The following is a 25,099-nucleotide window of genomic DNA, read 5'->3' as shown; positions in this document are numbered from 1 at the left end:
CAGGACTTACACCACCACGTTCAGAAACAGTTAGGCTCTTGACTCAAAAGGGATAATTTCACTGAGCTGTTCCCACAACCTATGGGCTCACTTTCAAGGACTCTTCATCTCATGTTCTCAATATTTATTGCTGATTTATTTATTATTTTTCCTGTTTTTATTTGATCAGTTTGTAGTCTTTTGCACACTAGTCAGTCTTTGTGTTGTCTTTCACTGATTCTATTGGGAACGCCTGCAAGAAAATAAATCTCTTGGTGAAGCAAATGAATCTTTATTGACATCGCCAGGTGTGTATCTTAGATTTACAATCACAGCATAAATATTTTATATTTTTTTAGAGATACAGCAAGGTAACACCAATTACAACCTAAGTAACCAATTAACCTACTAAACCATATGCCTTTCGAATGTCGGAAGAAATTGATAAAGATAAAGGCTCCAGGTCGGACTGCACATATCACGTGTTTGTATTGTATAAGTTTCATCGTCATGAAACACTTTATCTCTATAAAGGCTGCTGTCCCAAAGTGCTCTTGAAGAAGTCAGCATAGACATTATTGTAACACACTAACGCACGCACACACAATACTTGGAGGAACTCAGTAAGTCAAGCAGCATCTCTGGTGGGGGAGGAACAAATTACCAGCATCTGCAGAATCTCGTTTGTTTAGGCTATTGTAATGTAGGAAGCAAGAGTCAAAAGGTACAGAGCAAGGTCCACAAAGCAGAGAGAGAATTGTTAACCAAGATGCCCAGAGTTAGAATAATGCAGCCTTCCACCTGAAAGCAAATCAGAACAACACACTCACAATGCTGCAGGAACTCAGCTGGGCAGGAACGGTACAACACTTTACCAGTGACCTGGGTTCAATTACCTCTGCTGCCTGCAACGAGTTTGTACGTTCTCCAGCTTCCTCCCACAGTCCAAAGACACACCTGGTAGGTTAATTGGTTATTGTAAATTGGTAGGTCCTGTGATTAGGCTAGGGTTAAATCAGGAACAGGTCTATCAAGCCACTGACTTAACCCTGGCCCAATCACAAGACAGTTAACGGTTGACGGATGTCTTGAGGTTTACTAGTTCCAGAAACTTCCGCTATTGCTCTTCATGCAGAGTGCAGCTGTCCGAAGGTGAGTTTAGCCTTGGTTTAGCGCAGGATCCTCACATCGTTCCTGGGATTATGCATTTGGTTTCAACGTGGATGAGCCACTGACTTCCATCGTGTCCACTAGATTTGAAAACAAAATTTAGAATCAGCAGTTGTCCATGATTAATTCTGTCCCCATCTCTCACTCCTTCCATCATTATTCAATGTACCTCCATCTTCCACCTTGCCCACTGGCTCAATCTGTCCATAATCCCCTTGAGTGTCCCTCTTTCTCCCATTACAAATGAGACAATTTGTGCAAATCCAAAAATAAATGAATGATAAATCTGAGTTATAGAGACCTTGAAAATTAGTCTAGTATTCTGGTAGGTCCCTCAGTCTGTGGGGGCAGAGGCACGACACAGTCCTTGAAAGTGGGTCTGGTATGGGGAAGACTGCACAGGATTGAAAGAAGTCACAGAGAGTTGTAAACTCAGTCAGTTCCATCATAGGCACTAACTTCTCCAACTTCGAGGACACCTACAAGGAGTGATGCCTCAAAAGGGCAGTGTCATTCTGAAGGACCCCATTAGCAGGACATGGCCTCTGCTCGTTGCTACCATCGTGGATGAGGTACAGGAGTCTGAAGACACACAGTGTTTCAGGAACAGCTTCTCCCTTCTGTCATCAGATTTCTGAATAGACATTGAACCCATGAACACCACCTCATTTTTTTCCTCTCTTTGTACTACTTATTTGATTTAATTTTCCTTAAATATACTTAGTGTAATTAACAGTTATTATTACTTTGCGATGTACTGCTACTTCACAATTTCACAACATATACCCGTGATATTGATGCTGGTTCTGATTGTAGAACAGTTCAGAGTCGAGGAGAGTGAAGTTATCCACTCCAGTGCAGGAGTTGATGGTTGAGGGTAATAACTGTTCCTGAACCTGGTGGTGTGGGACCTGATGGTTGAGGGGTAATAACTGTTCCTGAACCTGGTGGTGTGGGACCTGATGGTTGAGGGGTAATAACTGTTCCTGAGCCTCCTACCCGATGATAGTAGTGAGGAGAGAACATGAGCCGAATGGTGAGGGTTTGGTTTATCTGTTCACAGAATGAATCCAGGCCTCTTGGGACCACCTGGTTTACAGTCAAATCACCCCATCAGCTGACTTGCCTAAAGTGATGTTTTTCACCAAGGTTCCAACTGGATTCAGCACCACACACGTGAAAGTGACCTTGAAATCTTCCTGTTTCGTCTGTGTGAACATCAGATTCTTCCTGAGAAGTGTCGTTCTATTTTTAGTCTGAGTTCTGTTGGTAAAGGAAGAGAAATCCTGAACATCAGACAAGTGTGGCGTGGTATCAGAACAGTCAGTGTAATGCTCTACAGTGTCAGAAATCAGAAACTCTGGGTTCAATGCAACGCACGCAAGCTGCTGGAGGAACTCAGCAGGTCAGGCAGCATCTATGGAGGTGAATAAACAATTGGCGCTTTGGGCCGAGACCCTTCACCAGGACCATCAGGGTTCAGCACCCTCTGTGGTCTGTAAGGAGTTTGTACGTTCTCCATGTAACGGCGAAGGATCCCTCTGGGTGCTGCAGTTTCCTCGCAGCTTGCAAGGATGTACGGTTAGTGTCAATAAGTTGTGGCCATGCTATGTTGGCACTAGGGCCATGGCAACACTCATGGGCTGCCCCCAGCGTAACCTCAGACCATGTTGGTCATTTACGCCAACAACACACTTCACTGTACATTTCGATATTTCAATGTACGAGTGACAAGTAAAGCTAACAGAGAGCTGCAAACAGAGAGAACGTTACTGTGTGAGGATGGTGCCCAACTAGGACCTCTGAATTCTCAAAAACACAAGAGATTCTACAGATGCTGGAAATCCAGAGCAGCACACACAAACACTGGAGGAACTCAGCAGGTCAGGGAGCATCGATGCAGAGGCATGAAGGTCCGTGGACCTGAACATCGACTGTTTATTCCTCTCCATAGATACTGCCTGATCTGCTGAGATCCCCGAGTGTTGTGTACAGTACGCGCTGCTGTTGAATTCACAATCTTCTTTCCTGGTCGTGGGCTTTAACAGCATAAGAACTTCCAATCTCTGTCCCACCACCTCTTTGACAGGCAGAACATGATGGGCCAAATGGTCTCCTCTGTGCTGCTATGGCGATTCTTTTCTCACATGTCATACCTCCTTCAGGTGCCTGGAGACCACAGTTCCATTCACAGAGAAACACAATGTCAACAGAGACCCTTTAGCCCAGTCAATGCTGAACACAGTACCCCCCACCCCACCTTGTCCCAATTTCCCACATTTGACCCATATCCTTCAAAGACCCAGCCCTCCATGTACCTATCCAAGAGCTTTTTAAATGACACTATTGTACCTGCCTCAATCACTTCCTCTGGCAGCTTCTTCCACAGACTCGCCACTCTCTGGATGGAAATATTTCCCCTCAGGTCCCTTTAAATCTTACCTCCTTCAACCTAAATCTATGCCTCCTAGCCTTGGACTCCCCTACCCTGGAAAAAAGACTGTTCTCATCCACCTTATCTATGTTTCGCTTAATTTTAAAAGCTTCTATATGGTTGCCCCTGGTTTTCCTATCATCCAAAATCGACCTCTGACGTTCCTCCCAATACTTTCCTCCAATCACCTTAAAATTGTGCTCCCTCAAATTAGCCATTTCCACCCTGGCAAAAGTTTCTGGCTGTCCACTCACTCTATGTCTCTTAACATCTTGTATACCTTCATCAGGTCGTATCACATCCTCCTTCACTCCAAAGACAAAAGTTCTAGTTCACTCAACCTATCCTCATAAGTCACGCTCTCGAATCCAGGCAGCATCCTGGTAAATCTCCTCCGTGCCCACTCTAAAGTTTGCACATCTGTCTTATAAAGAGGTGACCCGAACTGAACACGATACTCCAAGTGTGGTCTAACTAGGTTTTATAGAGCTGCAACATTTTATGAATAATACCTTGGGGCTTGAGGGATGTCACTCATGCCCCAAGAGGCCACCTTCTGAAAACACTTGAAGCACTGAGCCAGTGATAAGGGAACAGTCAGAGCGGTTCTACCAAAAACAGCTGAATTTCCACCTTCACTACGTCCACCACAAAAGGCAGGATTTCATTCAACTTCCTATTCCCATTCCAACGTGCTGGTCCAAGGCCACCTCTGCTGCCACTCTCAGGTCGGAGGAGCAACACTTCATGCAGCCTCCAACCCGAACATCAATTTATGCAACTTCCGCTAATTACAACCCAACCCCTCTCCTCTCTCTTTCCATTCTCCATTGTGGTTCCCTTCTCATCCCTTTTCTTCTTCTCATTTGCCCATCACCTCCCTCTGGTTCCCCTCCTCTTCCCCCTTCTCCCAGGGTACACTCTTGTCTCCTATCAGATTCCTTCTTCTCTAGCCCTTTTACCTCTCCCAGCTCTTACTTCATTCCCCCCTCCCCTCACTGTCTCTGTCCTCTTCCTTTCCAGGCCTGATGATGGGTCTTTTCCATTGATGCTGCCTGACCAGCTGAGTTCCTCCAGCATTTTGTGTGGATGGCTCTGGATTTCCAGCATCTCTTGCGTTTGTGAATTCTTGTTCTGGTGTTAGGCACCAGTAACTCACCTTTCCTTTCCTTCTGTCACTCTGCCATCTGTGTACCTGTCCTCAATAAACTGGTTGTTTGCCAGCCAGTATATGATGGTGAAGCGTTTCCATCTCCCAATATTGGCTTTACACGGCAGCTCCAGAGGCTCCCCTACGAAGAAAGAACATTGGTCACTGTCCTGGGGTGGCAACCACTCCTCCACGAGGACCAGAAAGCACAGCTTCAGAATAGAGGGGCATCAATTTAGAACAGGCTTCATGTCCGATTTATCATCCCTGTCAAGCCCATTCTCCTGCCTGGGGTTGAGAGGGATAATAAATCAGCCATGATGGAATGACACAGCTGAGTCGATTGGCCAAATAGCATAATTCTGCTCCTAGGTGTTAGGGTTTTACAAGGGAGGAAGTTCTTTTGCTAGAGGGTGGTGATGTCAACACAATTATTGACTTCAGAAGAATTTGCACTGCTCATGCCTGCCTTTGCTCGATGACACAGCAGTTTCAAAGTCCTGGGAGCGCACATCAAAGGTCTCAGGAAACATCCTACCGGGATCGGGAAGGCTCCACAACGCCTTTACTTTATGAGAGAGCTGGACTGTTGACATCTATACTCATGTCATTCTACAGACGCACAGTAGAGAGCATCCCAACAAGCTGCATCACTGAAGTGATGAAGTACAGAAACTGCACTGTGACAGACAGGAAGCCTCTACAACGGTAGTCAAAACTGCCCAACGCATCACCAGCACCAGCCTACCCACCATCAAGGACATAATGTATATACAGAAAGGTGCAGGAAAAGGGCAGGATCATGAAGGATCCCACCAAACCTGCCCATGGACTGTTTGTCCCACTCCTATCAGGGAGGAGGCTACGTAGCATCCGCACCAGGACAACCAGACTCAAAAACAGTTACTCTCCCCGAGCAGTGAGGCTGATCAACATCTCCACCCACTAACCTACCCCTCCACACCCCCAACCCCCACTACTTTATCATTTCCTGTCAGAATCGCCTTGTGTACAGACACTCCTGTGCCCAGTGTTACTTTATGGACATTTCTCCTCATGTGTACATAAGCTGTCTTATGTATTTACATTTATTGTGTTTTTTATTATTGTGTTCTTTATCTTGTTGTGTTTTTTTGTGCTGCATCGGATCCGGAGTAACGATCACTTTGTTCCACTTTATATCTGCGTACTGGAAATGTGGGTGTCAGGGTGGAGTTCCATCTCTACCAAAGGTGGTGTAGGACACTCCTTCCCTTCACCAGCCTGCTGTCACCTTGGGCAAGGTACAGCACCCGCTTAACCCCCCACCCAGGGTCATGTGAACCCACGGGAGCAGGTGGTGATGGTCGTGTGGGGAGCCAGTGCATATCACAAGTCCTGGTTATGTGATCACTGACCCCAGGCAGGCAATCTCTGAAGAGTATTGATAATGGCTGGGGTCACCCGTCTTGTAAAGACACTGCCCAGAAGAAGGCAATGGCAAACCACTTCAGTAGAAAAATTTGCCAAAAACAATCATGGTGATGGAAAGAATGTGATTGCCCATGTCATATGACTCGGCACATAATGATGATGACTGGAAATGGCACTAAATGATCTTGAATTTTTAAGCCTGATCCAGGTCAGTACGGAGGAAGCGCAGCTCTCTCTGCAAAGTCCTTCAATACAAATGATACACACAAAGGGAAGCTCCAGCTAGTGGCCAGAGAGAAACAAGAGCTGGAGACTGATATACTTACCAATCTTGGCAGTAAGCGTTCCTGTCAAAGGTGCAATAATAAATGGGCTGATCCTTTTAGACCCTGCAGGCACAGAACCAGTTAGGTTAGAGGTGCCCAAGGAGAACTTGGGATTGAAGAACTCCCCCTCAGATCCCACCCTGGTCTTAGACACACAGACAGGAAAGGGTGAGAGTGACATGGGCCAGAGGGAATGGGCTCAATGGACAAATTGGCCAGGGAAACCTGCCACCACTCAGGCCATGCTCTCTTCTCACTGCTGCCATCAGGAAGGAGGAACAGGAGCCTCCAGACCCACACCAGCAGGTTCAGGAACAGCTATTACCCCCTCAACCATCAGACTCTTAACTTCACAACTTCACACCCCATCACCGAACTGTTCCCACAACATATGGACTGTCTTTCAAGGACTTTTTATCTCATATTCTTGATATTTATTGCTTATATATTATATTTATAATTATATTATATATTATAATTATTTCTTTTTTTCCTTTATTTTTTGTATTTGTACAGTTTGTTGTCTTTTGCAAACTGTTTGTTCTGTTGGGTATGGTTTGTCATTGTTTCTTGGACTTACTGAGTATGAAGGTGCACAAGAAGACATATATCAAGGTTGTAAATGGCGACATGTATGTATTTTGACAATAAATTTACTTTGAACTTTCAGGGAGAACATGCAAACTCCACACAGACAGTGCAGGAAGTCAGATTCAAACCCGAATCTCTGGAGCAGTGATTTAGCAGCAGAATAATTGGGGGAAATGGGGTACAGGGTCTGCCATCAGCTTCCCGGGAGACAGGAGGGGCATGAGGGAGCAAATTTGTTTAGAACTACAGTGTGGAACAGGCCCTTTCCAGCCCAACAAGCTGCACGTCCCAGCATCCACCTATTTAACCGCAGCCTAATCACAGGACAATTTAAAATGACCAATTATCCACTAACTGATATGTTGTTGGACTGTGGGGGGAAAATGGAGAGCCTGGAGGAAACCGTAATTGCATCATGCTGCTGTGGGGCCGCTTCTTGGATGGTTTCTGTTCCACGCAACAGCCGTGGGCCTGAAACACTAACCCTGTTAACCTTCTGCCCGACCCGCTGAGTGTTTGCAGCGCTGCTCTGAACTCAGAACGGTTCCCTCATTCTGCACCTACCTTGGTCTTTATTCCTGTCCTTTGGCATAACCGCAGTGAGGCAGTGGAGCAAAATTAAAGTCAAGCTGATGCAGAAATGCATGTTGAAACCTGATAGCAGGAAACAGTACACCGTCAGTTACAACACTCCTGTTAAACATTCACCACAGTTAAAACTCTTCGAGCACAGAACATAGAGAAGTCCAGCAGAGTATGGCCCAGTCTGCTTTGCAGTCACAGCTGGAGAACTGCTCACCACCCTGCTCGAAGGAGCTGTCTGTACTGGAGGAGTGCCCAGGAGGGTCATAGAAATCTAGGAGTTGTGGTTAGGCAAGGGTTAAAGGCAACATCCAGGTGAGGGCAACGGTGGCAGTTTGGAGTTAAACACAGACAAGGGAGATCTTTGAACTGAAGAATGCGTGTGTTCTGGGCCCAGTAATCTTAGTTGTTTTGTTGGCGGCAACAACAGAACACAGAACAGCACAGCACAGAACAGACTGTTCGGCCCACAATGTTGTGCCAACCATACAACCTCTCCGACATCAATCTAACCCTTCCTTCCCACATAGTTCTCCATTTTTCTAGCATCCACGTGCCTATCCAAGAGTCTCAAACATTCTGTTGGAAGAGGATGATGATGCACCATCAATAACTCACACTGAGACGTAGGCGAGATATCGGCTTTTATTGACTGGAAGAAGGAACCAGGAGTGAGTGTCTATCATACAAGGTCTTGGAGACTGAGGCCGAGCTTCAGGCTGCAGGTCTCCTTTATACATGGGCCTGTGGGAGGAGCCACAGGAGCAGTCAGCAGGGGCGTGTCCCGACAGGCACATAGTTCACCACAGATGAATTGTTATTTTCTAATACATCAAGAAACTTCACTCAAAAATTGAGTAGAGTTATTATTTTTCTAGTCTTGTCCTTGTAGTTTAATGTCACTATGCTTGCTGATAATTTTTCTGTAATTGCCTATATGTGTGCAATTGTTCTGTAAATATTCCAGTAACTGAACTGTATTTTTTAGAAGCTTTCAGCAGGTGTCACACCATTTAGTGGGTTAATTGTTATCTCTGGAGTGCTGTTATCTCCAGTCTGAGAATGAGATGATTACAACAACTTTTTATTTGTTCGTTCTTTGTTCTCGCTGTAATCATCAAGTTTTAAGCCTCATTCTTGACCTCCGAAGAAACTCTGGGTCAATATCACCAGATCCAACATTTCTCCTACCACGACCCCTGGCAAGTGTGTTCCACACACTCACCTCCTCTTTGTAGAAAAGCTACCTCGACATCCCCCTCTGCTCTCCTCCAGTCACCATAAAATTATCCCTCCTCTATTAGCCATTTCTGCCATTGGGAAAGTCCCTGGCTGTCCTCTCAATCTATGCCTCTTATCAACATGAGTGTGACTGATTTCTCCACACCAGAGATCAGAAGAGAATTTGATGTCTCTGGGCCTGTACTCACTGGAGTTTAGAAGAATGAGCGAGGAATCTCACGGAAACCCATTGAATATTGGAAGACCTTGATAGAGTGGATGTGGAGAGGATGTTTCCTATAGTAGGGGAGGACACAACCTCAGAGTTAAGGTATGTCCATTTAGAACAGAGATGAGGAGGGATTTCTTTAGCCAGAGGGTGGTGAATCTGTGGAATTCATTCCCATTAGATGGCTTTGGGGACAAGTCAATGGGTATATTTAAAGTGAGACTGATAGGTTCTTGGTTAGTCAGGGGTATCAAAGGTTATGGAGACAAGGCGCTATAGGAAACATCCTCTCCATGTCCGTTCTATCCATCTATCTGATAGATACCAGTGAGATTCAGATCTTGTCCCATATCCAGGTGCAGCAGTCAGCACAGTAACTACTCTGCACGTCACCATGGCAAACTGCAGAGTTGTGGACACAGCTCAGCACATCACAGGAACCAGCCACCCCTCCATAAACTCCATCTACACGTCTTGCTGTCTCAGTAAAGGTGCAACATTATCAAAGAGCCCACCCACCCTGGGCATCCTCTCTTCTCCTCCCTCCTATAGGGCAGAAGATACAAAAGCCTGAAAGCACGTCCCACCAGGCTCAGGACAGCTTCTACCCCACTGTTATCAGTCTCTTAAACAGTTAACCAAGGACGATAAGACATGAGTCTTGACCTCACAATCAACTTAATTATGGCCTTGCACCTTATTGTCTGCCTGCGCTGCCCTTTCTCTGTAACTGTAACACTTTTATTCCGCATTCTGTTATTCTTTTACTTTGTGCTACCTCAATGCAATTATGTATGACAAGTTCTGTCTGAGTATCAGTCCTGTGCATCCAGGCTCCTTCCAGTCTCCACCCAGGTAACGGGATTCTCCTTCTACTCATTTTCAACTCATCACCTGCAGCCTATTTAAACCCAGCTCTCACCCACTGTCCTTGTTCACCCATCGAACCAGTTGGCTCAACCAATTGGTTCTAGCCTTCAATTATCTTGTTCCCTTGTCGTGCTAAGTATCCATTCATTCTGGTGTTGTGGCCCCTCATGGCTCGTGTTCTGCAGTTCGTTATTTAAGTTATCACTCACCGCTGAGTGCTCCCTGCTGCTTTCTGTTTGGGTCATTCTATGTTCTACATTCCCTGACATCTCTGCATCAAGATCACCAGATCCAACGTTCCCTCTACCACTGTGTTCCTTGCATCCACTGTTCCCTGTGTAAAAATTTTACCTCTGACATCTCCTATACTTTTCTCCCATCACCTTAAAATCATGCCTCCTCATAGTAGCCATTTGCATCCTGGGAAAAAGCCTGTGGCTCTCTACTCGATCGATGCCCCTTATCATCTTGTACCCCTCTATCAAGTCACCTCTCATCATCAAAGAGACCATAAGATATGAGGAGAATGAGGCTATTTGGCCCATCAAATCTGCTCCATCACGGCTGATCCAATTCTCCCCCCTCAGCCCCAATCTTCCGCCTTCTTCCTGTATCCCAAAAGACCGACCTCCACAGCTGCCTTGGGAAAGAATTCCAGAGTCACCACTCTCTGGCTAAAGAAATTCCTCCTCATCTCTGTTCTAAAAGGACGCTCCTCTATTCTGAGGCTGTGTACTCTGGTCTTACACTCCCACCACAGGAATCACCTTCTTCATATCCACTCTATCAAGGTCGCCCCTTCATTCTTCTAAATTCCAGTGAGTACAGGTCCAGATCCATCAGACATTCCTCATATGACAAGCCATTCAATCCCAGAATCATTTTTGAGAACCTCCTTCAAACCTTCTCCAGTTTCAGCACATCCTTTCAATGATCAGGGATCCAAAACTGCTCACACTCCAAGTCAGGCCTCACCAGTGCTTTATAAAACCTCAACATTGCATCCTTACTTTTATAATTCTCGTCCTCGCGAAACGAATGCTAACGTTGTATTTGCCTTCCTCACAATACACAGTCAACCTGCAAATTAATCTTTAGGGAATCCTGCACAAAGACTCCCAAATCCATTTGCACCTCAGATATTTGAATTTTATCTCCATTTAAGAAATAGTCACCCCTTTTATTTCTTCTACCAAAGTGCATGACTTTGGTAGAAGAAATGAACTTTGGTAGAATCCATACTGGTGCTGAGTCCTGCCGAAGGGTTTTGACCTGAAACATCAACTGTGCTTTTCTCCACAGATGCTGCCTGACCTGCTGAGTTCCTCCAGCATTCTGTGTGTGTTGCTGGCATCCACTGCTCGCTTCCTGACACTGTATTCCATCTGCCACTTCTTTGCCCATTCTCCTAGTCTGTCTAAATCCTTCTGTAGCCTCTCTACTTTCTCAAAATTACCTTCCCCTCAATATCTTCTTATTGTCCACAAACTTTACAACAAAGCCATCAATTTTGTTATCCAAGCCATTAACACATAACATAAAAAGAATATCTGTGGAATACCACTAGACACTAACAGCCAAACAGAAAAGGCTCCCTTTATTTCCATCATTTGCCTCCTGCCAATCAGCCACTACTTTATCCTTGCTGGTATCTTTCCTTTAAATGATTGGCTCTTAATTTCTTCAGCCGCCTCATGTGCAGGCACCTTGTGAAATGCCATCATCCACACACAAATGAGAAAATCTGCAGACGCTGGAAATCTGAGCAAAACACACAAAATGCTGGAGGAACTCAGCAGGTCAGGCAGCATCTATGGGGAAAAATGCACAGTCGATGTTTCGGGCCAAAACCCTTTGGCAGGACCCACAAACAAGCAAAAATCTATAGATACTGATGCTGAGTCCTGCTGAAGAGTTTTGGCCTGAAACGTCGACTGTGCTTTTTCCCCATAGATGCTGCCTGACCTGCTGAGCTCCTCCAGCACTTTGTGTGTGTTGCTATCATCCACTGCTCTAGCTCACTCAGCCTATCCTCATAAAACTGTATCTATCAAAGTCCTTTGTTATTTCAGATTTTAGTTCATAAAACTTAAACATTTGCTTGCTTTACACTCTATTTCTCAGTCAAACAACAAAGATAAATGAAATCTCACCAGTCTGAGGGTTCTTGATGAAATTGCTTGTCGGTGGATTACAGTCACTTTATGTTTCGGAGATTTGCTCTGTTTATGCTGGATGTGTCTGTGGCTTTTTATAGTTCAGTAAACTTCCTTTTTTAACACCCACATACCCAGCAAATATGTAGATGTTAACCTCGCTATTCTGGACATTTACAAAGACAGGTATTAAAAAGTCCCTATGGATCATTGGGGACCTGAGTCACCCCAACCACAATCTATCCCAGCTGCTACCATCCGGGAAACGGTACCGCAGCATAAAAGCCAGGACCAACAGGCTCTGGGACAGCTTCTTCCACCACGCCAGCAGACTGATTAATTCATGCCAATGCAACTGTATTTCTATGTTATACTGACTGTCCTGTTGTACATACTATTTATTACAAATTACCAGAATTGCACATTTGAACGGAGACATGACGTGAACATTTTTACTCCTCATGTATGTGATGGAAGTAAGTAATAAAGTCAATTCAATTCAATAATGAGTTCTCCCACTGTTTTTTCTCTTGTTTTTTTTGTACTGATGTCTGGTTGTTAGTAATTTACCCCGGAGCAACTTGTAGATCCCTCTGTTCCTCCACACTGTTAAGACTCCTGTCATTAACCCTTCAAGTTCGACCTTCCCATGTGAATCACTTCACACTTTTCTGGGTTGGGTTGAACTCCATCTGCTTCTTCTCAGCCCAGTGCTGCATCCTGTCAATGTCCCGGTGTAACCTACGACCCACAACTCTGTGGATAGTCAGAGGCTTTATCCCAGGGCTGAAATGGCTAACACAAGAGGGCACAGTTTTAAGGTGCTTCGAAGTAGGTACAGAGAAGATGTCAGAGGTAAGTTGTTTATGCAGAGAGTGGTGAGTGCATAGAATGGGCTGTTGGCGGCAGTGGTGGAGGTGGATACGATAGGGTCTTTTAAGAGACTCCTGGATGGCTACATGGGACTTAGAAAAATAGAGGGCTATGGGTAAAATCTAGGTGGTTCTAAGGTAGGGACATGTTCAACACAGCTTTGTGGGCCAAAGGGCCTGTATTGTACTGTAGGTTTTCTATGTTTCTAACGCCAACATCCTTTATGCCATCTACACATTTACTAGCCCACCCTTCCATTTCCTCATCCAAGTTGTTTAAAAATATCACAAACTCATCAGGTCAGGCAGCATCTATGCAAGGGAATAAACACTCAACATTTTGGGACGAGCCCCTTCATCTGGACCTGGTGGAAGCTTAGAACATGGACTTTTTCTGGCAGACGATGAAAAGGCAGGCAGAGCTGGGGGCCATGTGGGTGCCCAAGGCCACACCTGAACTTGCCACCCCAGGCAGCACTCTCTGTGTGAAAAAACTTGCCCCTTATATCTCCTTTGAAATTACCCTCTCTCATCCTAAATGTATACCCTCTGGTATTAGAGATTTCAACCCTGTTTACTCATAATCTTGTACATAAAGAAAAGTATTGGAACTGGGCGTCCATCATGAAAATGAGTTGGTCAGGACCAGGGAACAGACTGAGAACAGGTGTAGTGTCGCAGATGTAGGTGGGAAGGGACTGAACCAAGGGCAATAAAATGGAGTTGAGGTTTGTGGATACAAGTTCAGTGGGGCAGGTGCAGATGTTTCCTCCTCTTAACCTATGAACCTCAAGACTCTGCACATTCCTGTCTGTAGCAGTATCATCAGCCCTGTGCTCCCACCCAAGTTCAGAGTAATGCAGAAGGAAGTTCAGTGAGCTGGAACGCATTTCCTGCATGATAAAGTCTGAAATAGATGCGCAACAGAGGGGGGCATTCTGTCTCCCAATCTGCCCACAGAGAAATGGCCAATAAATACCATTATAATTAGCCCTTCCCCAGTTAAAATACTCCTTTGAACCATCTGCTCCCAACCTTGTCCATACAAGTGAGTTGTGATCACTGTCTCTGAAGTATTCGCTCATCGAGATATCAGTCACTTGAGCAGGTTCATTACTGAGCGCCAGATTGAGTATGGCCTCTCCTCCGGTCAACCTTCCTGGACACACCATGCAAATTCCACCACATCTAAACATTTTGCACAAAGGAGGTGCCAATCAATATTAGGGCAGTTGTCATCACTGAATCATGACTGAAGGATGTTGTAGTTGGAAGCCATATCTCCAAGGTTACACACTGTATCAGAGGGATAGGAGAGTAGACAGAGGGGTGGGGTGGCTCTGCTGGTAAGAAATGGAATCAAATCAGTAGGAAGAAGTGACATAGGATCAGAAGATGTTGAGTCATTGTGGGTTGAGTTAAGAAACTGCAAGGGTAAAAGAACCCTGATGGCAGTTATATACTCCCAGCCCAACAGTAGCTGGGATGTGGACTACAGATTACAACAGGAAATAGAAAAGGTGTGACCAAAGGGCAATGTTATGATAATCGGGGAGATAGATGGGTAGTCAATTTGGAAAATTAGCTTTCAATTCATCACTTCTAATCTTAATACTTCTCACATTATGCACATCCATATTCATGCCCTTCTACAGGTGTACAGTAGGGGGCACCCTATCAAGCTGTGTCACTGTACGGTACGGAAACTGCACCACGGCGGATAGGAAGATTCTACAACGGGTAGCCAAAACTGTCCAGCCTACCCGTCATCAAGGACATATTTACAGAACAGTGCCTGAAAAGGGCCAGTACCATCATGAAGGATCCCACCCACCCTGCTCACAGACTGTTTGTCCCACTCCCATCAGGGAGGAAAATACGTAGCGTCCATGCCAGGACCACCAGACTCAACAACAGTTACTTTCCCCAAGCAGTGAGGCTGATCAACATCTCCACCCACTAACCCATCCCTCCACACCCCCAAGCACCACTACTTTATCATTTCCTGCCAGAATCACCTTATGTAGACACTCCTGTGCCGTCACTTTATGGACATACGATCATATATAAGCGGTCTTATGTTTTTATATCTTTTGTGCTGTTTTATTTTTATTCTGGTTTTTTTGGGCTGCATTAGATCCAGAGTAACAATTATCTTGTTCTCCATTATACTTGTGTACAGGAAATGACATTACACGATTTTTAATCTTGAAATTAAAGAAAACCCATCAACTGGCAGCACTTTGCACTGCCTGTCCTTCCTCACAGTTTCTATTGTCTATAGCTTCCTCACATTGTATAGAACTGCTCTGTCCTCTGACCCATCCCTCTAGCTTCCATCCCCCTGACAATCCAATTTAAACCTCCCCCAACCACTGGAGCAAACTTTCCCACAAGGGGGCAGACTCACTCAGGTTCAGGTGTCAGGTCTTGGTGTTACTTGTCCATTTCCAGAATTGGAATCAGGGTTATTATCACAGGCGTATGTTGTGAAATTTGTTGTTTTGAATTGAATTGAATTTTGGTTTGTCATTTAGAAACCACAACTGCAATGCAGTTAAAAAATGAAACAATGATCCTCCAGAATGATATCACAAAAGCACATGACAAAACAGACTACACCAGAAAATCCACGTAACGTTTGGCAATCCCCAATCCGGAGTCCGGAGAGGCTGCTGCGTATTAACATCGCACTACCATCTTATCACATTCCCCAGAAAGGATCTCCAAATCCACCAGACAAAACAAGACTGCCCAGACACACCAAGTCAGGAGACCAACTCTACCTCTCAACAAGCCACAAACTAAAGCTACAAGACCCACACAAAATCACATAGTTACAACAATGCAAACAATACCCTAATTGATAAAAAAAAGACCATGGGCACAGTAAAAAGTCCAAAGATGTTAAAAGACTATAAGTTCGAAAGAAACCACCACACAGTTTCCACAAGTCCTCAGGTCCCGTCATCCCGTGCCGGCGGCAGAAGGGAATACCCCCGCTATGGACTTCCACGGCACCGCCCGACTCAGCCTCGCAGACGCAGCACACAGTGAAAGCACCCCGACCGCAGTCCGTCGAACCTCCGGCTCAGCTTCTCTGAGTACAATCTGCTGCCGAGCGCACGACGCCGCCCCCGCCAATGGCCATCGGCAACGCGACCCCGAGGACTGGGGGCCTGTTCTTCCCAGCAGAGTCCCGGACCTCACAGCAGCAGCAGCAATGAAGAAGGTCTTCCTGGAGATTTCCAGATGTTCCTCCGTGTTCCCACGTCTGTTTTTTATCAGATTAGGATTGTGCACGGCACCCCGCTTGACAAATAACAGATATCATCTCCGGACAGGCTGCTGCAAACTGCGTTGCGCTGCCATCTTGAAGCAGTTGCCCCTCCATACCAGACGGTGATTCGGCCAGTTAGAATGCTCTCCAGCACACATCTGCTGAAATATGCTAGTATCTTTAGCGACAGACCAAATCACTTTAAACCCCTAATGAAGGAAAGGATGAGCTATCCATTTCTTATGGGTCATCTCTTCCCCAGAAGATATCTCAATTATCTCAATTTACCAGGATGCTGCCTGGACTAGAGCGGGTGTAGAGGAGATTCACCAGGGTGCTGCCTGGATTAGAGCCGGTACAGAGGAGATTCACCAGGATGCTGCCTGGACTAGAGCGGGTGTAGAGGAGATTCACCAGGGTGCTGCCTGGATTAGAGCGGGTACAGAGGAGATTTACCAGGATGCTGCCTGGATCAGAGAAGGTGCAGAGCAGATTCACCAGGATGCTGCCTGGATTAGAGAGGGTGCAGAGGAGATTCATCAGGATGCTGCCTGGATTAGAGAGGGTGCAGAGGAGATTCACCAGGATGCTGCCTGGATTAGAGAGGGTGCAGAGGAGATTCACCAGGATGCTGCCTGGATTAGAGAGGGTGCAGAGGAGATTCACCAGGACGCTGTCTGGATTGGAGAGGGTGCAGAGGAGATTCACCAGGACGCTGCCTGGATTAGAGAGGGTGCAGAGGAGATTCACCAGGATGCTGCCTGGATTAGAGAGGGTGCGGAGGAGATTTACCAGGATGCTGCCTGGATTAGAGAGGGTGCAGAGGAGATTCACCAGGATGCTGCCTGGTTTAGAGAGGGTGCAGAGGAGATTCACCAGGATGCTGCCTGGATTAGAGAGGGTGAAGAGGTGGTTTACCAGGATGCTGCCTGGATTAGAGAGGGTACAGAGGAGATTTACCAGGATGCTGCCTGGATTAGAGAGGGTGCAGAGGAGATTCACCAGGACGCTGCCTGGATTAGAGAGGGTGCAGAGGAGATTTACCAGGATGCTGCCTGGATTAGAGAGGGTGCAGAGGAGATTCACCAGGATGCTGCCTGGATTAGAGAGGATGCAGAGGAGATTCACCAGGATGCTGCCTGGATTAGAGAGGGTGCAGAGGAGATTCACCAGGATGCTGCCTGGATTAGAGAGGGTGCAGAGGAGATTTACCAGGATGCTGCCTGGATTAGAGAGGGTGCAGAGGAGATTCACCAGGATGCTGCCTGGATTAGAGAGGATGCAGAGGAGATTCACCAGGATGCTGCCTGGATTAGAGAGGGTGCAGAGGAGATTCACCAGGATGCTGCCTGGATTAGAGAGGGTGCAGAGGAGATTTACCAGGATGCTGCCTGGATTAGAGAGGGTGAAGAGGAGGTTTACCAGGATGCTGCCTGGTTTAGAGAGAGTGCAGAGGAGATTTACCAGGATGCTGCCTGGTTTAGAGAGGGTGCAGAGGATATTTACCAGGATGCTGCCTGGATTAGAGAGGGTGCAGAGGAGATTTACCAGGATGCTGCCTGGATTAGGCACCATGTCCTATGAGGACAGGCTGAGCAAATTGATGCTTAGAGGGGTGAGAGGTGACTGAAGGAGGTGGCTTTCCAGAACAAACTGTCAAAGGAAGTATAACTGTAGAACACTACAGCACAGAAAACAGGCCATTCGGCCCTTCTAGTCTGTGCTGAAACTTTATTCTGCTAGTCCCATTGACCTGCATCCAGTCCATAACCCTTCAGACCTCTCCCATCCATGTATCTATCCAATTTATTCTTCCTCATTCAGTGGCTGATAACAGGATTAAAAGACATGCACGGATAAGAATGGTTTTGAGGGATATTGCCTGGTTATGTACCTAGGATATGTACTTGAATCCTGTAACTTAGGTGTGTTCGCTTCCCTGAAATGCCTGACTTTCATCACAAGGGCAATTGACCTTGAAAATTAAAAATTCTGAAACATATTGGGGATTTAGAATCTGGAATGATGATTGTCACATGAGTGATTTTTTCCTCTTTGAGTCAGATATTTGTATGACCCAGTTGGTCATGAGTTTCACAGTTAAACCTTTTACCATTCACTAATATCTCATGATAGCTAACCAGACTTAGTACAAACTGAATTTTACTGGACTGGACTAGACTACACCTGACTGGAGTTACTGTTTCACAGTTCCTTGCCAAGCATCCAAACTCAGCACAGACTGGATTGGACTGCACTAGACAACACAGACAAAATGACGGGGGAACTCAGCACGTCAGGCAGTATCTATGGAAAAAGGTACAGTTGACATTTCGGGTCAAGACTCTCAGCCCGAAACATCGACTGTACTTTTTTCCATAGACGCTGCCTGGCCTGCTGAGTCCCTCCAGCATTTTGTGTGTTGCTCAGATTTCCAGCATCTGCAGATTTTCTCTTGTTTGTGATAAGACTGTACTGGAGTCTCAGCTTCTTAACAATCACCCTAATTCATTATGTACTGGACTAAACTGATCTGCAGCTTTTTCCCTAACAACCTAAAAAGAAAAGATAAAATATTTTCCAGTCCCCATAAAACAAAGATGACAGCATCAAAGATCAAGGATTGACCTCATTTGCCATAAACATTTACGTACGTTAGGAATTTGGTGTGGTGTGTTGGTCAGGTGATAGGTAAAGTCAGGTGGGTGGAGAAGAAGGAATCCTATAAGAGAGGAGAGTGGACCATGGGAAAAAGGGAAGGAGGTGGGAAATCAGGAGAGGTAATGGGCAGGAAAGGAAAAAAGAAGAGTAAGGAGGATGCCAGAGTGGGGAATTGAAGAAGAGGGAATATTACCAGAAGTCAGAACAATTGATGTTCATATCTAAACTGATTTTTGGGTGTTTTACTTCTTGTCTAACAATAGCTGGACGTGGAGAATTTTGTGGTAATGACAGCAGGGGTTTCCTGTGATGTTGGCACTAAATATACGGCTTCTACATTAAGCTAAGTGATTCCAGTCTGTGAGAGGTGACTATGGTACGCATTTGACAGTAGATTAGATGGATCTATGGCAACTATGAAGGCTTATATAATAGTGAATCCTTTTTTGTCTTCTTGTGCTGTGCTCAGCTCTGAATTCCCCTTGACGTACAGTAATTTTGAAGTGGAATACGAAATTGGAGATTAGTCACTTACCACAGCTTCAGCCTTCGTAATGTCTAATAAACTCATTAGAATCAGATTTATTACCATTGACATAGGTTGTGAAAGCAGTATGGTGCAATACATAAAAATATACTGTAAATTATAATAGAAAATGCTTTTATAAGGAGCAAAAAGTAAGTAAAATAGTGAGGTAGTGTTCATGGGTTCATTGTCCATTCAGAATTTTAATGGTGGAGGGGAAGAAGCTGTTCCTGACTCAGTGAGTGTGAGTCTTCAGGCTCCTGTACCTCCTTTCTGATGGTAGCAATGAGAAGTGGGCATGTCCTGGGTGGTGAGGGTCCTTATCCTGTCCTCATCAAGGGTTGCTGTAGGGATAGTCAACTGTTCAAGTTCTTAGGCATCAGTATCACCAGTAGTCTCACCCAGTGATAAAAAAGCACATTAGCGTATAGAACATAGAGCACAGAACAAGGAACGTAGAACACAGAACAAGGTAGATAGAACATTGAACACGGAGCACAATGTTCAATTGTTACACACAGTGTGACACTGGCCGCACGGTTCGCTCCCCTGAAGCAGTGTGACACACAGCACACAGACCATCTTAGGAACAACTTCTTTTCCTCCACCATCAGATTTCTGAATGGATAATGAACCCATGAACATGTCCTCACTATTTTTGCACTACATATTTAATTTAATTTTTAATATATACTTCTTATTGTAATTTAGGTAGTTTTTATTATTATGTATTGCTACAAACGCCAGTGATGTTGAAGCTGATTCTGATTCTGACATTGAACATGAACTGTACAGCACAATACAGGCCCTTTGGCCCACAATATCATGCTGATCCTTCAACCTACTCTAAGATCAATCTAGCCATTTTCTCTCATCCATGTACCTACCCATGAAGGGTGGGGGCTTTGCAGCTTAACCAGCATTTAATTGCTCATCCCTAGTTGCCCTTGAGAAGATGGTGGTGAGCTGTCAATTGCAGTCCTGGGGGGGGGGGGGGGGGACAACCACGGTGCTGTTGGGGAGCAATTTCCAAGGTTTTGGCCCAGTGATGGTGAAGGTATCATTCAAAATCAGTATGATGTGTAGCTTGGAGGGCAACTTCCAGGTAGTGATGTTCTCCATGCTTTTAGAACTCGTATATAGAACATGGAATTACAGCACAATACAGGCCCTTTGGCCCAATGATTGTTGTGCTCACCTTTTAACTTACTCCAAGATTAATCTAGCTCCACATAGCCCTCCATTTTTCTATCATCCATGGAACCATCTAAAAGTCTCTTGAATGCCCCTAACGTAACTGTCTTTACCTCCACCCTAGTAGCATGTTCCATGCACCCACCACTCTGTGTAATAACCTACTTCTGATACCCCCTCCTGTACTTTCCTCCAAATACCTTAAAATTGTGCCTCCTCGTATCAGCCATTTCTGCCTTGGGAAAGATCGTCTCTCTTATTACCTTGTACATCCCTACCAAGTCATCTCTCATCATCCCTTGCTCCAAAGACAAAAGCTGTATCTCACTCAACCTATTGACTTGGTCAGTGGGAACTCTGGGGGCGTTGACTGTGTGGGCCCCAGCAATAGTAAGGCCAAGGATTGTCAGGGGGGTGAGAGATGGATGACATTGTTGGATACTGTCCATGCGGTACAAATGTTAGTTCCCACCTCTCTGTGAAGTCCTGGAGATCGCCTTCTTTTAGTTGTATTTTGAGGTAGACTGGTTCCTTGTCCAAGAAGTCACAGATGATGTAGAATGGTGTAATTAGGGAACATCCCATCTTCTGACCACACTGTTGAAGGTGGGTCAATGGTCAAGCAGATGAAGTTAGAGCAGACGGAGCATTGCGGTTAGCATGATGCTTTACAGTCCCAGCAATTGGGTTCAATTCCCACCTCTGTCTGTATATATCGTATATCACTTACGTATATCCCCTGTGAGTCCCTCCCACATTCCATGCTATGTTGGTACCAAAAGCATGGCAACACCAGCACATCCATGGACTGTGACGGTCATTGATGCAAATGATCCATTTCACTGTATGTTTCAATACCTGTGACAAGTAAAGCCAATCTTTCAACCCTGTCCCTTATGACTTTCTTTTGTCAAGGATCAGCTTTATATCCAGGTCACTGAAGGCTAAGTACAGATCCTTGGGACGTGTTACTTGTCACATCCAAAACTACATGATGTTACACTTCCCGTCTCTGAACCAAATTGTCTGTCACTCCAGTCAGAGCAGCCACACCCTCCCCCATGCCATCCCCACCAGTCTCGAGTTGTACTATTTCTCCTCTATGGATTACACTTTTTATAAAAGAGTTTATCACATTGGGAGGCACTGAAGCTTGATAAGTTTTTGATTAGTAAGGGTGTCAAAGGTTATGGGGAGAAAACAGAAAAATGGGGTTGAGAGGGATAATAAATCAGCCACGATGGAAAGAAGGGACAGGCTTAATGTGCTGAATGGCCTAATTCTACTCCCGTGTCTTATTTTTAATGGCTGGTGGAATTTGAGTAACCATCCCTCAAAGTTGCTGTGCAAGTTGGTAGGGAGGTACAGTACTCGGTGTGTCAGCCTTCAATAGTCGGGGGATTGAGTTCCAGCGCTACGAGGCAATGTTGCAGCTCAATAAAATCCTGGTTAGACCTGTGTTCAGTTCTGGTCACCTCATTATAGAAAGGATGTGGAAGCTTTAGAGAGGGTGTAGAAGAGATTTACCAGGATGCTTCCTGGATTAGGGAGCATGTCTTATGAGAACAAGCTGAGTGAACAAGGGCTTTTCTCTGAGGCACAGCAGAATGGGAGGTAACTTGATAAAGATGTAAGTGGTCAGTTCAGAGACTTTACCCCAGGGCAGAAATGGCTAATACCAAAGGGCATAATACTAAGATGACTGGGGAAAAGTATAGCGGGGATGGCAAAGGTAGGATTCTTACACAGAGTGATGGGTGTGTGGAACATACAGCCCAGGGTGGTGATCGAGGTAGATACATTAGGAACATTTAACAGATTCTTAGAAGGGCACGTAGATGATAGGAAAGTGAAAGACTATGTGGGAGGGTAGGGTTAGGTTGATCTTAAGAGTAGATTAAAGGGTCAGCACAACATTATTGGCCGAAGGGCCTGAACTGTGTAGTAACGTTCCAGATTCCAAAGCTCTCTGCCTCGCTACTCTCAGGGATTTATATGGTCTGGGCAAAAGGACTTGCTTCAAGATGAAACCATGCATCTCCCCTCCTGTCAGACTCTGGGGATTTTGTTCCTTTAGTCATAGACAGACACAATGCAACAACAGAATGTCTGCGTTGTTTATTGATGTGAATTGCACTGGCTTCTTTCACAGGACCAGAGCACTGCAGCGTGCTTCAGCAGAGGTAGTACTCACTTCCCTCCCTCCGGGAGAGAGAGCATGGGGGAGGGGATGCAAAAAACCACAGCCAGCATAAACCAAAAGCACAGCAACGTGCAAAATGCTGGAGGAACTCAGAAGGTCAGGGACCAGCTGTGGAGGGAAATAAACAGTCAATGTTTTGGGCCAAGACCTTTCACCATGACTGGAAAGGAAGTGGGGAGATGCCAGAATAAAAAGGTGAAGGAAGGGGAAGACAAGTTAGAAGGTGAAGCCAGATGGATAGGGGGATGAAATGAGAAGCTGGGAGGTGATAGGTGGAAAAGGTAAAGGGCTGAAGAAGGAATCTAATAGGACAGAGTGGACCATGGGAGAAAGGAAAGGAGGGGCACTAGGAGGAAGAGCATCCAGAGTGGGGAATTGGAGAAGAGGGGAGGGGGAAAATTAAAGTAATTGTTGAAGTTGATATTCTAATTGACCAAAAGCATGCTCTTTAATCCAACCAACCCTGAGGATTATGGCGAAGGTCCAGTCAATGCACGAAGACTAGACGTGGTGTTCAGCCTAAATCAGTAGGTAAGAGGAAAGCGAACTCCACACCAAAGAGAGCACACAGTGGGGTTTATTCAAACTAAGGGCCAAACCATTGACTGGTTATTTCCCTCAGTAGATGCTGCCCAACCTGCTGAGTTCCTCCAGTGTTTTGTGTGCATTCTCCAAGAGCTGACTGGTCTGGTTGCTTCTGTCCATCCAGTCACAACAGGCATCTCATTGAGTGATTGCAGAATGATTTTGGGAATCTACCGCCCCATGGCTGTTCCATGTGTGCATTCATGCCCAACCCAAAGGCATGGAAAGTTATTTCACTGGGGGATCTGGTCTCTCCTTTATTCAGCTGAATTGACACCACATGGCAGATACTTCCCCCAGTGAAGTCCAATCCTCCCTCTTGTCTCAGAAACATCCTTGCCAGCACACACATAAAAGCTCCCATTCTAGTGGTCAATGTAACACTATTACAGTGTCAGAAATGTATTATTTATTTATTGGAATACTGTGCGAAACAGGCCCTTCCAGCCTCTCAAGCTGCACTGCCCAGCAACCCCCCTCCCCCGAGTTAATCCTGTCCCAATCACTGGATAATTTACAATGACCAAATAACAACCTACCAACTGATCCATCTTTGGACAATGGGAGGAAACCCATGCAGGGAGAAAGCACGAACCTCTTACAGGCAGTGGAAGGAATGCAACCCGGGTTGCTGGTACTGTAAAGCACTGTGCTGTGCTATGCTGCCATGCTGCTGCAACCTGGGTTCAATTCCTGCCATTGCCTGTAATGAGTTTGCACATTCTCCCCTAAACAATGCGGGTTTCCTCCGGGTGCTCCAGTTTCCTCCCACATTCCAAAGACCTATGGGCGAACAGGTTAATTGATCACATGGGTGTAGCTGGGTGGCGCAAGTTCATTTGGCTGGAAGAGCCTGTTACTGTGCTGTACCTCTAAATAAAGAAATGCACACCGGGTGTTTACCTGTGTCCACCTCCACCTCTGCAGCTACCACCTGGAGAAAACCTGGCTGCATGTCGACTCTGGAGGGAGAGGAGAGGACGCGATCCCGATGATTAATGCCCAAGTAATGCAAAACGAAAGATCAGAGAGTGTAAAAATACAGCCTTTTCTCTATATACACCTGTGATGTAAAAAAGGATGGGTTTAAACCTTTTGAGAATGGTCTGTTTCTTGTGTAGCTGGGACCAATACCCCCCCTCCCCCCGCCGCTCTGTCCTCTCCTCCTCTTCTCTCTTGCAGGCCAGTGACTGGGATCTTATTCCCCTCTCCAGTCAGCAGGGTTTTGTTCAATCCCCAGTTTTCCAGTAGCCGTCCATTTCAATTTGATTTTGATGGCCTCCTCCACTGCCACGAGGAGGTCACCCTCAGCTTGCAGAAGCAGCATCTTGTATTCCTTCTGGGGAGCCTTCAGTCATTGATTTCTCTAACTTGACGTAATTTCTCCCTATTCACTTTCTCTCTTTTCCCATTCCTCCCTCACCCCTTCTCACCTCCTTTTGGTCCCCTTCCTTTTCTCCCATGGTCCACTGACCTCTCCTATCAGATTTGCTCTTCCTCAGCCCTTTACCTTTTCCACCTATCACCTCCCACACCCCCTCCCCCGCCCCCGGTCTCAACAATCAACTTCAGCTTGTACTCCTTCTTTCCCTCCCCCACCTTCCCGTTCAGGTCCTGATGAAGAGTCCTGGCCAGAAACATTGACTGTTCGTCCTCC

General features: G+C 45.7%; 1 protein-coding gene across 3 annotated transcripts; it reads right to left on the bottom strand.

The window, feature by feature from the left end:
- Window positions 1-255: 255 nt before the first annotated feature.
- LOC132391002 (interleukin-1 receptor type 2-like) lies at window positions 256-24,936 on the bottom strand. Of its 3 annotated transcripts, none has more exons than XM_059963597.1 (6): window positions 24,346-24,933; window positions 7,628-7,717; window positions 6,473-6,535; window positions 4,743-4,875; window positions 2,276-2,412; window positions 256-1,229 (listed from the first exon to the last, which is right to left on the bottom strand). In XM_059963597.1, the coding sequence occupies exons 1-6, from the start codon at window positions 24,395-24,397 to the stop codon at window positions 1,180-1,182; spliced, it is 525 nt and encodes a 174-aa protein (XP_059819580.1). In that variant the 5' UTR covers window positions 24,398-24,933; the 3' UTR covers window positions 256-1,179. The 3 variants fall into 3 exon arrangements, with proteins under 3 accessions (XP_059819580.1, XP_059819581.1, XP_059819582.1); XM_059963598.1 differs by lacking the exon at window positions 24,346-24,933 and adding an exon at window positions 8,264-8,394; XM_059963599.1 differs by lacking the exon at window positions 6,473-6,535 and having other exon boundaries at window positions 24,346-24,936.
- Between the last annotated feature and the right edge of the window lie 163 nt (window positions 24,937-25,099).

The sequence above is a fragment of the Hypanus sabinus genome, chromosome 3 (genome assembly GCF_030144855.1).
Source record: "Hypanus sabinus isolate sHypSab1 chromosome 3, sHypSab1.hap1, whole genome shotgun sequence".
NCBI lineage: Eukaryota > Metazoa > Chordata > Chondrichthyes > Myliobatiformes > Dasyatidae > Hypanus > Hypanus sabinus.
This window is presented reverse-complemented; position numbering and strand designations above follow the sequence as displayed.

Bases quoted from the DNA above. Each gene is read 5' to 3' on its own strand.
- LOC132391002 (XM_059963597.1), bottom strand. From the start codon at position 24,397: ATGCAGCCAGGTTTTCTCCAGGTGGTAGCTGCAGAGGTGGAGGTGGAC. The intron at 6,536-7,627 runs GTAGGTGCAGAA...CTGTGCCTGCAG, and splicing joins GGACAGGAATAAAGACCAAG to GGTCTAAAAGGATCAGCCCA. The intron at 1,230-2,275 runs GCAAGTCAGCTG...TTTCAAATCTAG, and splicing joins GGTGAAAAACATCACTTTAG to TGGACACGATGGAAGTCAGT.